Raw genomic sequence first — 14,342 nt, forward strand, 5'->3', positions numbered from 1 at the left:
AAAACCAGATGGAGCCAAGTCCGGGCTGTATGGTGGGTGATCAAACACTTCCCAATGAAAACGCTGCATGAGTTTCTTTGTTACAGCAGCGGCCGAGCATTGTCATGGAGAAAGACAATGCCTGATGACAACATTCCTCTCCGCTTATTCTGAATTGCCCTTCGTAGACGTTGAAGAGTCATGCAGTATGAGGCTGCAGTGATGGTCGTGCCACGTTCCATGAATTCCACCAAGAGAACTCCATTCTGGTCCCAGAACACAGTAGCCATACACTTTCTGTTGGAGAAGTTTCACTTAATCTTCTTTGGTTTACTGGGAGAATGAGAATGCTTCCACTGTTTGGATTGTTCTTTTGTTTCTTCAGTTTCAAAATGGACCCATTTCTCGCCATGAAACGCTGGCTAGGAGGACAACATTGTGGCACAGTCATCGAGCTGCAGACCAGCGTAGAAACATGGCTGAAAACACAGGTGGCTCCGTTCTATGACAAGGGTATTGGAAAGTTGGTACCACGCTACGACAAATGTCTAAATCAGAGTGGCAACTATGTAGAGAAATAGCGTAACTAAGCAAGTACTTGTTACAAATAAAATTTTTTTATTTTCACTGTGGTTTTAATTTTGTGACCAATTGGACCTTGAAAAAAAAATAATCCTCGTAATTGATAAGCTTTAACAATGAGAGGCTGTAAAGGTTTCATTGTTTTAATGTAGTAATTTTCTTGCTTTGCAAAGTGAGTGGTAATTGAGGTGAGAAATGTGGCATGAGGGCTTATAAAATGATTTCTTTAGACATTGGTTCCATCTATCTTAACATTGTTTTAAACTCATAGAATTGCTTAGTGTATCAAAGTTAAATATTACTGATTTAAATAAATGGGCAGATGTTTAAAATATTGGCATTATCTGTTAAACTTTTTTCAGTTGTCCTGTAACCGGTGAATCACGTAAAAAAATGTTATAGAATCGTTTTATCTGAGTTATAAAATAACCCAATTAATAATTGCTTGAATACGTGAACAAAATTTTGTTCATCCACGTTACAAATTAATGGTTCAGGTATTTTTAAACAGCAACTTGTAAACTATGTGTCAGTGGACAGGGTACAAAAATTGGCTCAGAAGATCATGTGATCACTTAGATGTGATTTTTTAGTGTAAGAAATTATGAAAAAAGTTTTCTTTCACAAAAGCTTAGAAATTCAGAATATTTAAGAAGAATCATTAATGTAAGATTTGAAACTCTAAACAATGACAAGAACTGTGCTGTACTTTTGTATATCTTGTAATGCTACATTGTTAGAAGTATATTGTTGTAATGGATGACAAACACTTTTTAATTTATTGCAAGAGAAGGTTATGCTCAAATCGTTTTATTGAAATTTTACTTAAAATCTAAACGTAGATGGACATTTTGATTGTTAAACAATTATCAGTATAGGCAGTGTGGATAAAGTGTAAATAAAAAAATTAATAGGCAAATCAATGAAAGTAAAAAAACACAAAATAATTACAAAAAATATCAGCTAACTAATGGACAGTACATAAGAAACGTTATGAAATGATTGATGTAATACTACAATTTAAAAAAAACCTAATAAAATAGTTTTAGGCCAGTGTTCTATTGGGATTTGCTTTTAATTTTTGTTTTTTTATTATCTTTTATTTATTTATTTATTTACATTTTTTTCTATTTCGAATACTGATGATTTTGATTGAAATGGCAATCTAGATTTAGAAATCAAGTAAAATTTTCATAAATTGATTTTGAGCTTAATCTTGTCTTAACAATAATTTTTTTCAACAACTATTTGGCTTAGCTGTTTATTTATAAGTTTTAAAACAAGTTAGCAACTATTATTTTTATTTTATAGTTAATTTATTTCGCTGTTGTATATTTATCTGTTTGACCATGTAAAGTTCTGTTCCTGTAAAGCTATTCAGATTTTAGATTTTATAGTTCTATATTAAGTATTCATTAATAATAAAAAAATTAGTATTAGTTTTTCTACATCTATACATATGTCACCTGTAAGTACTCATTTGTTTTATTATTTTTATAAGGTAGTCTATAAAGTAGTGATTCATCAAATTTCAACCCATGTCAGTTTAGAAGTTGTTTATTTTCTATTTATTAAAATTCTGCCCTACTATAAAAAATTACATTATTACATTTGTATCATATATTATGTATTTTTAAAAACTGAATTATTAGTGGTAATTTGTACAGTGAAATTTCTTTTAAGTATTTTGTGTAATTACAAGGTGATATTTAAAACAGTATGTACTATGCTATAAAAAATTAACATCTCATCTTAACTTTTACTGTCATCATCATTAAGTTCCTTTATGTATGATAAATGTATCTGCACTCAGAACTTAAAACATGTTATTTTGAGATGAAAGACTATAATCTAAATTACAGTTTAACAGTTGGTTTACTCAAATCCCTGGCCAATATTCAAAATAATTAAATAGTACTTTCAACATCCCACATTGATAAACATGTAGGGGATTGAAGGAGTTATCTAAATTAACTAGACTTGTTGATAAATATTTTTTAAAACCTAAGAATTTAAAAGTATTTTATAGAAAAATTACTTTCTGCTCTCTGTAATATCTACTTAATGTATAGATTTAGAATAATCTCAAAATCTTGTTAGAGCCGATTAGAAGGCAATTCCGAAAAGGTGTACCTGTAACATACAGCATTTATATAACATTTGACTGGTGATTATGGTTAATCAATCTCCCAAACGTTAAGATGTATTTTCAATAGGAATACTACAATCCTTCTAAATGTATGCATAGTGTGGAAATAATACTTTTGCTGATTGTTCTTTATTTTATTAACAAGAAAAATCTCATACCCAAATCTGAAAATGAGAAAATAATAGTGATGATACAATGATGATTATGATTTTTTAGTCCAAAATTGTGTAGGATATTAAGATCTCTGTGAGTTGCACATTTATGTGACACTTGTTGAAATACCAAACATGATAATACTTTGATTTATTCTTACTCAATTACTACAAAGTATATTAAGAGTTCATATTGACTGCAAAAATTAACCTTTGTGCTTAATTTCCTTGACCTCAATTCTGTTTTAAAAGCGTTCAGCATATTGTGTTCATAATTATCTTCACTTGCCTGTCTTTTTTTAGATTCAGTGATCTAGGTATTTCAAGTAGGATGACTACTCCTTTGTCTTGGAGTCATAATATTCAATTGAGTTACTACCAGTTTCAGTTTATCTCTTGCAAAAAAATTGTTTCTAAAAAAGTGGCTTGTTGTGCGATCATCCAGTGAAGTAGATGAAGCTTGGTGCAAATGTCAACTATTTTGTCAACCGTTAGGATCCTGGAAAAACTTTGGTGTTATTTGGTCTGGTTTTAGTTCTTCAAAATTTGAGCAATCATTTCCTTATAAATTTTAATAGATTTTCAATAAATAACTGAACAATTCAGTTTTTATTGGTGCGATTTAAACATTTTGAGAATTTTTTTTGTAAAAGACTTATGATTATTTTTAACTGGCCTCAAACCACATGCTTTGAAAAATGGTATCCAAAACTGTAAGGTTGTTTGACAAAAAGTTGTTGAATAATGTTGGTAGTATCTTTATTGCATTTTTTCTGAAGTTTGCCAAAAATTTAATATCCTTTGTTATATCAGTTTTGAAAATCAACACGCAATACATTTTTTTTTTGTCTTCAGTCATTTCACTGGTTTGATGCAGCTATCCAAGATTCCTTATCTACTGCCAGTTGTTTCATTTTGATATACCCCTTACATCTTACACCCCTAACAACTTGTTTTACATATTCCAAATGTTGCCTGCCTTCCCAATTTTTCCCATCTGCCTGTCCCTCTAATATCAAAGCGACTACTCCAGGATGCCTTAATATGTGGCCTACAAGTCTGTCTCTTCTTTTAATTTTATCTTTTCCAAATGCTTATTTTTTCATCAATTTGTCACAACATCTCTTCATTTGTCACTTTATCCACCTATCTGAATTTTAACATTCTCCTATAGCACCACATTTCAGAAGCTTCTAATCCTTTCTTCTCAGATACTCTGATCGCCCAAGTTTCACTTCTATATAAAGCGGCACTCCAAACGTATACTTTCAAAAATCTTTTCCTGACTAAATTAATTTTTTATGTAAGCAAATTATATTACTGAGTAAAAACTTGTTTTGCCTTTGCTGTTCACCATTTTATATCGCTCCTGCTTCATCCATATTTAATAATTCTACTTCCCAAATAACACAATTCTTCTACCTCCATAATCTTTTCTCTTCCTATTTTTGTATTCAGTGGTTCATCTACAGTATTTCTACTACATTTCATTACTTTTGTTTTATTCTTGTTTATTATCGTGCTGTAGTTCTTGCGTAGAACTTCATCCTTGACATTCATTATTCCTTCTAAATCTTTTTTAATCTCAGCTAGAATTACTATATCATCAGCAAATCGTAGCATCTTTATCTTTTCACCTTGCACTGTTACTCTGGATCTAAATTGTTCTTTAACATCATAAAATACAAAAAAAATTAAATACTTCATAAATACCAAAAAAAAAGAAGAAAAAAAGAGATTTAACTGCTAGTTCTATGTAAAGATTAAAAATGTAACAGGGATATGGAACATCCTTGTTGGACTCCCTTTTCTATTATAGCTTCTTTCTTATGATCTTCGAGTTTTACTGTTGCAGTTTGATTCCTGTAAATGTTAGCAATTGTTCTTCTATCTCTATATTTGAACCCTACATTTTTTTAAATGCTGAACATTTTATTCCAGTCTACGTAATCAAATGCCTTTTCTAGGTCTATAATTGCCGTGTATGTTGGTTTGTTTTTTTTTTAATCTTCCTTCTATTATTATTCTGAGTGCTAAAATTGCTTCCCTTGTCCCTATACATTTTCTGAAATCAAATTTGTCTTCTTCTAACACTTCTTTCACACTCAATTCTTCTATACAGAATTCTAGTTAAGATTTTTTATGCATGAGTAGCTAAGCTGGTTGTTCTGTATTCTTTACAGTTACCTGCTCCTGCTTTCTTTGGTATCATGACAATAACCCTCTTTTTGAAGTCTGACAGAACTTTCTCTTTTTCGTAAATATTACCCACCAGTTTGTATAATCTATCTTTCTCTTCCTCACCTTCACTGTGCAGTAATTCTGTTGGTATCCTGTCTACACCAGGAGCCTCTCTCCCATTCAAATCTTTTCAAATACAGGGCAATAAACATAAACTTACTCTTAATGTCAACTTAGCTTTGTTCCACTTGGCCTGCTGGCTCACAACATTCTAGTATTTCATCTGGTAATGGTTTGTTGTCTTTAAGCATAATTCTGGCTGAAAGGTTTGCAGATCAATTTGATACTTCCATGTCATACAATTGTACAGATAGATAATAATGTACATTTAGGAAAATATAATCTTGAGTGATAGGAAATATAACCTTGAAGAAGTAATTAGTGATCAATAAGCTGTGCTTATTGATCACTAATGTGCTGCTTTTATTAAATGAGTAGGGAAGTAAAAATTTGTTGATTCATCAAGGGTTTGTAAGTAGGATAAATCCACTATGTTGATGAAGTCTTGAACTAACCCTAGGAAGGGTTGTTTGTTTATCCTGTATTACAGTTCCTCCATATAAATCCTATAGTCTTAGAATCCACCCTTTTTTCTTATCCTTGACTCCTTTTCCTGTATTTTTATTTTTATGTGTGTAAGTCAGACCCTGCTAGATCATTGTTTAAGATGTGAAATTTAAAGCCAGAACACATCCTTGTGATCTGCTTGAGATAGCCTTTAGATCAATTCAGAGACTCTTCTTTCTCTCTTATCTGGTAACTGCAGAATAAGCTTAATAGCTTAAGTTGTGTCACCTAAAATTGGATCTAACTTAACTTTTCTAAATATGAAATACAATGGTGTGGCAACTCTCTTATAAACTGAACCTGTCCAGAATATTTCACATACTAAGTGGTTTTTATAGTTTATTAGTTGTGACTAATCTATTTTTATAACTGAATGATATCTATATTTATACTAATGTTTTATTGAAGAAATCATAAAACTATTTCTAATTGGTCAAAAAATTGTTTTACTCTTTTTATGTTTTATTTTCTGTTAAAAATTATCTTTTATAAACATGATTTATTCATTTTTCTACAGAATGGTGAAACTAGTTTACATGTAGCAGCTCGACTTGGTAATATATCAGTTGTACGAATTCTTGTTAGTGCTGGTGCCAGTTTGACTGCTACAGATTGTAATGGGGAAACACCACTCTTGCATGCTGCAAGACATGGTCATCTTGATACGCTTCAATTTCTTATTATGGCTGGATCTTGTTTAACTACACAAAATAAGGTGAATTTTTTTCTAAATATGGATATAAATGTTTTCCTAAAAAAAAATTTGTGTATCAGTCAGTAAGTTAAAATTTCTATAAAATTTCATTCATTGAGTAATAGTGATTAAAAATAATAGTAAAATCCAGGTATATATAGTAATAATAAGACCATTCACAGGTTCTAAGCATTATCTAAAATGTTTGCCTGTTTTCTTGTAAACATATTTGAAGGTTTATGAATATTTTAAAACTACAATAATAATAATAATAATAATGTTGGTTTCTAAGTTATACCAGAAACATCAGTTACAACTTAGATAAAAAATATGCTTTATTTATCATTTTCTAGTTAAATTAGACATAATGTGGAATAGTAATATCCCTGAATGGTTAGCATAAATTTTGGTATTTTTGTGACTTTAATTTTTGCTAATTAAACATAAGTAGATTCTTTAAAAACAAATTTTTCTTTAAAATCATGTGTTTAATGCATTTTATGGTGAGATTGAGTGATACCTGTAACATTTTTGATTGAATTGTCATCTTCTGAATCATGTCATCATTCCTTCTTGATCCTAATAGCTTTCTAACCTTTCCATAGCTTTTGCATAACAAGCAACTGCTCCAGATACAGAATTTTCATAAAGTCACTGTACATGTGTTAAATATCAACAAAAAACTGACTTCTTTCTGTGTCTGTATTCTTTATAAACTTTGAAGATATGCTTGTTCATTTGAATTAGTACATTAATTTCCTGAATACTTACTGTGAATATTTGATATCTCTTGCAGCTTCTATGTAAGACGTCTGTATAGTTAAAAAGTAGGAATATGAGTTGAACCACAAAAATTGTACTTTCATCTTCTTTGAAACAAGTATAAATTGTGACTGTTCTTCTGTAATAGTGTAAATTTTATCAATCAGCTTACAGAAGCAAATGTCTGTTACGAGGGTGGGGTGAAAAGTTTGGGCTTCATGCAGAGATGGCATTAGTATGCTTAATTTCCCAATTAAATGATTCTTCATTAGTTTAAGAGTTTCAAGTCACTGCAACAGTTAGTATAGTATTTACAGTCCATTTAAAATTGAGAATTAAGGCATTTTTTTGGAAAATGGAAAAATTGAAAATTCATGCAAGTCATTAAATATTTTTTTCTAAAATACTTGAGTGTTAATGAAATTAAAGAAAAGCATCATTGAGAGACTCAGTGTTTAAATTGAGACTGCAGAAATGCAAAATGGAAAATTAAAAAGAAACTGCAGAGTTTAAAATGGGTCATAGATGCACTACTAGCGATGAACCACACTGTGAATGCCCTTCTGAAGTTACTACGCCACAAATGATAGAAAAAGTGCGTAAAATTGTTTTGGCAGATTGGCGAGTAACAGTAAACCACTAAGCAAAGTCTGTAAACTTGTCATCAGAATGCATGCATGATTTTTTGCACAAACATTTAGGAATAAATGAGCTGTGCACTAGATGGGAGCCATGTTTGCTCACACCCAACAAAAACAGTAATGAAAAAACATTTCAAGCAATTGTCTCAAGCTCTCAGCACAATCCCCAAGAATTTTTTAGGTCGATTTGTGATGTTTGATGAGACTGATCTGGCTCCCAGTTACTATCACTTATTTTTTAACCTAAAAAAATGGCTTGGAGGGAAGAGGTATTTCGCCAGCCACTAATGGAATTATTGCCGCCATAGATGCTTATTTTAAGGTATTGGACAAGTCGACATTTATAGACCTTCATGATGACTATGCTTAAAAATAAATCAGAATGTACCCAGAAAAATGAAGTTTTCTTATCCAGGCTGGGAACTTTTCATCCCACTCTCGTATGTTTTAGACTGCACATCTATATGAGAAAATTACTTAAATCTTTTATAATGTAAAATCTATAGTAAGTATTACTACCTGTAAATGTCTATTAATCCCTTACATGAACTCATAATCCCTTTCCATATGTTTTGTTCATCTGGATATAATTCATGAAATTCATGTAAGGAATTTAGTGAAGTGGAATTCACTGTTAATGAAGTCAATCATTAAGCAATTCTTAATGTAAATTTTTCATCAGGATTTTGAATGATTATATCAAGGACAGCTGATAGTTTTTACACTTTTCTTCATCATGTTGTCTTCTTGCTTTAAATTCATGACATAATTATGCCATAGTTATGTATTTTTGTTTAACCACAAAAAAGAAACAAGTTGCCGATAAATTTCAATAAGTATTTTTTTTTCACATCAAAATACTGAATAACTAAACATATCCCTTTTTATTAGGATTAGTCCTAATTAAACAGCCTATTAAGCATTACAATAAGCATTAAACATTATATTTATAACGGCCTATTAAAACATAAACTTCTAATGGGGTGGCTGCTGCTGTTATCAAGTACTATGAAGTGGGTGTTGAGACCTATGAACTGTATACACTCTCTCTTTTTCTGTTTCGCCTTCAGAACCACTGTAAGCTATTACTTCTGAGGATGATATTTATGAAGGTGTAGTCTTGTACATTATCAGGTCAACCAGTCCTGAGATGTGTGGTTAATTGAAACCCAACTACCAGAGAACACCAGTATCCAAGATCTAGTATTCAAAGCCTTATAAAAGTAACTGCCTTTACTAGGATTTGAACCTTAGAACTCTCAACTTCAAAATCAGTTGATTTGTGATGACGAGTTCACCACTAGACATTGGATTATAAACTGTATACACTGTTGATATAGAATCTTACTAAAATTTTGTTTATCTGCCATTGAAAATGTTTGATCATTAATACTTTAATATTGTCCTTTAAATAAATATCTTGGGTGTCAGTTTCATTGTTACGATATGTGTTGTAGTAAGTGTTTGGAAACAATGCAGTCTTTCATTATACATTACAGTAGAACAAAAATCTCACACAAATTAATAATAAATAGTTCTAGTTTTGACTTACCATTATTACTAAAACTGTGAAATCACCACTGACTGAAAGATTTGAATGCAGTTTTTTTTTCCATAAAAAAAAGTTTCATCTTTATGTAACCCCCTTCATCCAGTCTAATATAATCATGTAGATTCTTCATTCTTTTACATTCTTTTAAAGATTTGTTTTCTCCAACCAACCAACCAACAATGTGTGTGCGTGTGTGTGTGTGTGTGTGTGTGTGTGTGTGTGTGTGTGTGTGTGTGTGTGTATGTGTGTGTGTGTGGGTGTGGATGGGCAAATTCAATTACTGTTACCAGCTTGCCATGCCTGATATAGTGCAATGTAAATGTACCAGTAAACATGTAGTCTGGAATAGACCAAGATTGATCGCTCCTGAGACGTATGGTTAATTGAAACCTAACCACCAAAGAACACCAGTATCCACAGTTTAGCATTCAAATCCGCATTAAAGCCGCTGCCTTTAGAAGGGCTCGAACCTTAGAACATTTTGACTTTAAAAATCAGCTGATTTTGCAGTGACGAGTTTAATCAAGTTTAATCAGACCCGGCAGTAGCTGGAAAACTAGTTGGAGAAAACAACATTTATATAAAGATTTGTATATATGTATATATATATATATATATATATATATATATAACATGATATTTATGATTAGTTATTTATATATAGATATAAATATCAGCAAGTGATATTTTCTGTCAAGTGCATAGAAATAATGTGATATTTTATACCATGAGTCTTTAATCTTCAAAGGTTTTTGTGGACTGTGGACTCAATAGAATTAATTTGAAACGTTTAGCTTATTTTATTAAATACATGTGTATATAATAAATTTATAAAATAACATTGATAAAAATTAAATGTAAATCATTGGCATTAATCTTTGGTTGTATTTAATTTCATTCATTATTTGTAGAATTTGTAATAAATAATAAATAAATTTTAGTAATTTACACCACAGAACTTGAATTTACTGATTAAATAACAGATTAGAAATTTCCTAATCAAAATTGGCATATCTCAGTTTTCTTCTCAATTAAAACTTTTAAAACTTAATTTTTCTAAGTAAACAGTATAATGTTAATAAATTATTACACAAGAAATGATTTAAATACATATCATCCTCTGAAGTAATACCTTACAATGGTTCCAAAGGCTAAACAGAAATAGAGAAATAAGATCACATAAAAAAAAAATGCTGTAATAAAATTTAAAAAATCTTTCATACCTAAAAAGTAACATTTTCATACCTCTAAAAGCAACACAGATTGTTGTATATTTGTTTACAATGGATTGTGGCCCTCGTCAATATAGGTTAGAAATATTAACCTGAAGATGAAAAGAGGTTCAAGACCCATGTTTTATACAACATTAAAACTTCTTCCCACCATAGCTTGAAATCTAGCTCACATATTTTAAGGAATAGTATTAAAAAATATATTATTCATCATCAGGACTAGATAAATTAATATGTATCTAAGAGGAATGTCTGTAATCCAAGAGACATCTTCATTATACTATTTTAATTATAGGAGACACTAGATTGAAGTTATACAGTAATAAATTTTATTATACATTCACTTATTAAGAAAACATAAAATAATATAATAATATTCTTACATTTTTTTCCAAAACATACTATTTTGCAACTAATTTAACAATAGGAAATCAGGTTTAAGTAGCATTTTAATAAAATTTAGAGAAACTTACAAAGTTATTTTTTATGTAATTTTTAAAAAAGAAATTTTAAAATTAGTCATGGAAAAATTTGCCACAGATTTTTGCCCTTAAAAAATATACTAAAACTAAAATAGTAGGTTTTGGAAATAAGCTACTCAATTATTGTGAAAGTAGATTTGAAGGGAAAAAACCTTTTTTTATAAAATTTGCATAGTGCACATATTAGAATGATTTGTTAACACTATTTCTAAAAATTATTGAAAATGAGATTTATAATTTAAAAACTCTAGTTTGCAGTTCAAAAAATGTAAAGTTTTGTTTATATTCTAATTTTTTTTTCAGTACATTGTAACACTGAAAAAGAAAAGTGATGTTACATAGATAAAATTTACTGAATTACTTAACTTACTCTCATTTTTGGTAAATTAATTTTGACTACCTCTTTTCTATTGTAATTTTTAAAATTAAATTCGGTGCAGTTTTGTTTTTGATGTAGTGCATTAAAATAGAATACAACCAATAAATGATTGATTACTACCTGGCAAGAAAATAATGCAATCAAAACATTTTGAGAAAGTAACAATCCACTGTATTGTAAAATTCATGCTTCTCAATAAATTAATGCGTAGTCAAATGTATAGTTAGTTATACAGTATTATAAATGTAGTAAGTATACCCTAAATAAATTAATCGTAAATAAATATTAAAAACAGAATAAAAGATGTTAGATTTTATGAAGTTAAAATAAAACTAAAAAGGTAATTTTAGTAAAATAAAATTATACATATAATTTATGGGTTAGTTTTCTTAAGTAATAAATCAACGTTTTATTTTAATACAGGAAGGAGAACATGCATTGCATGTTGCAAGTGCATGGGGGCATCACAATTGTGTCAGTACTCTGGTTGAAAATGGTGCTACTACAGATACTGTGAATAACTTTGGTGCTTCTCCATTGCATATTGCTTTATCTAGAAGAAATTCAGATATAGCTCTATACCTAATACATGTTGCTGCTGCAGAATATGAACTGCAGGATATGGTGGGTGAGACTTATTTTCTTTGCATTATATTTACATATTTTCAAATATTTAGTGTTAAATTACATTATTTATTTACTAACAGTAAAAATATTACAACTATTATTTTTGACAAGTGTTAATCACTTACTGTTATTGGGGCTTGGAAGACTTTTGACCTTATTGTTTTAGTGACAACATATTTCACTAAATGTGATTCAAACATCTTGAATTAATTGCTTAGACCATTATGTGAGTAAATATATTGGCATGACATTTTGTAAGTATGTAATTTTATCAATTTTTTCGTGGTTGGTAATGATTCGCTTAGAATGAAACATCAAACCCTTAAATCTTCAAAAGATTCATTAGTTCTAAGTTTGTGTAACTTATTTCTAAAAATCATTACTTTGAGACAATTACAAGACTATATAGTTTATTTATTTATGTTTTATTTAATATTCATTGCTGATTTGATATTTTGTGATGTCTTTGTCATTTTATATTTGATTTGATTTGATATTTTTTTTTACCCTTCAGTCTCAACTATATCTGATAGCCTACAAGACTTTATGCATCCTAATCTCTGTCTTCCTGTACTGTTTAACCTTCTATGGTTTCTTCGGAAACCAAATTCACTAACACCTGATTTAATAATTTATGGTCCTTTACCTTTTGCTCTCTTTTCAGAAGATTCTACTATAAACTTCTTTGGACCCCAATTCATCTTAAAATTTATTTATTATGCAATTTTTCAGCCCTCTTAATTTTCACCATTCATCTGTATTTTGTATATCAACATTCATTTGAAAATCTTCAATTCTTTATTTATTACTTTTTGTATATGTTTTGCTACTATAAATTGTTAAATTCTATACAAATGTGTTTAAGAATTTTGAATCCCTTCATCAAAAAATTCTGCTTCCTAATTTTTCAGCTACTCATCTGAGTGACATCTACCTGGAGCTCCTCATCATCATCAAAGCACTTAGTTGCCAGCCAGTTTTTCATTATACACTTTAAACATGATAAATCCATGTTTAATTTCAAACAAAGGAAACTTAATCAAAAAAGAAAATAAAACAAAAAAAAACATTAAATAATTTCACACCACTGTCTCACTGCACCATTACTCATTACATCTTTCCCATAAACATCATAAAGTTCCAATAAATCTAAGTGGTTTTATAGTTTTATGCCAAAAGAAATTAATAATTGTTCTCGCTTCATAACTGGCAGGATTTTCTATTGGGGTATACATTTAAAACAATTGTAAAAAATTAAGACATGTCACAGTCTTTTATATAAACCAGCATACATAACCCACAATGCCTACTGAGTCAGGCTAGCAACAACCACTAAGATGGTGGCATTACCCTTACTCCTTCGTATATAACAGCAAAATGTTAGTTTAACTTTCTGAATAATCATCATAATATATTAAAAATAATAAAATTACTGATTATCAGAATAATAAGATAATACTTTAAAATTAACAATAAGTTGATATTAAGTTTGATGCCGTAGCTAAAATCTGATTGCCTTCTTTCTTTTCTTTTCCTGTTTAGCCTCCAGTAATCGTTCAGATAATACTTCAGAGTATGATATGTATGAGTGTAAATGAAGTGTAGTCTTGTACAGTCTCAGTTCGACCATATTTAAGATATGTGGTTAATTGAAACCCAACCACCAAAGACTGTCGATATCCACGATCCAGTATTCAAATCTGTGTAAAAATAACTGACTTTACTCGGACTTGAACGCTGGAACTCTCAACTTCCAAATCAGCTGATTTGGGAAGACACATTCACCACTAGATCAACCCGGTGGGATAAAATCTGATGGCCTGACATTGGAAAAGGTTACTCCTATAAAATAGTATAGCAATTCCCAAGAATAATATCCTCTTTCAGGGTTATCAAGGAGAGTGAGGAATGAAGTGGTTTCCTGTTCAGTGACCTGACAGTGTTTGATATTAACATTCCAAGCCTATCAAAGTACAGCTGATATTCATTACAAGTAACACCTTCACTTTTAAAGACTGGTTGTATATTGTACATCATCACTCTTGAGAAAGCAATTCTGATTAGTGCCACTTGTACTTCAGATGCTTTACATATGTCACAATCAGAAGAAGGGATGTGACAAGTTGACCAGCATATCTTTTCTATGGCAAACTAGTTGCACACTGCCTCCATTCAGTATGGAAAAGTTTTTGTTATATGAAAATTTTGAATTTAAAGATAAAAAAAAATTAATTTTTTTTCTGTAGGCTTAAAAGTAATTATAAATATTCTAAAAGGAAATAGTTTTTAATTTTATGGTGGTT

At 29.9% G+C, this 14,342-nt stretch overlaps 1 protein-coding gene across 1 annotated transcript in view; it reads left to right on the plus strand.

Moving 5' to 3' along the window:
- LOC142317274 (death-associated protein kinase 1-like) overlaps positions 1–14,342 on the plus strand; it is a 172,896-nt gene that overhangs the window by 87,212 nt on the left and 71,342 nt on the right. The window contains exons 8-9 of the mRNA XM_075353687.1: positions 6,188–6,385; positions 11,836–12,036. Coding sequence (XP_075209802.1) covers positions 6,188–6,385; positions 11,836–12,036 — 399 coding nt within the window. The remainder of the gene's footprint in view (positions 1–6,187; positions 6,386–11,835; positions 12,037–14,342) is intronic.

Source organism: Lycorma delicatula, chromosome 1 (assembly GCF_047948215.1).
Source record: "Lycorma delicatula isolate Av1 chromosome 1, ASM4794821v1, whole genome shotgun sequence".
In the NCBI taxonomy this organism is placed as follows: domain Eukaryota; kingdom Metazoa; phylum Arthropoda; class Insecta; order Hemiptera; family Fulgoridae; genus Lycorma; species Lycorma delicatula.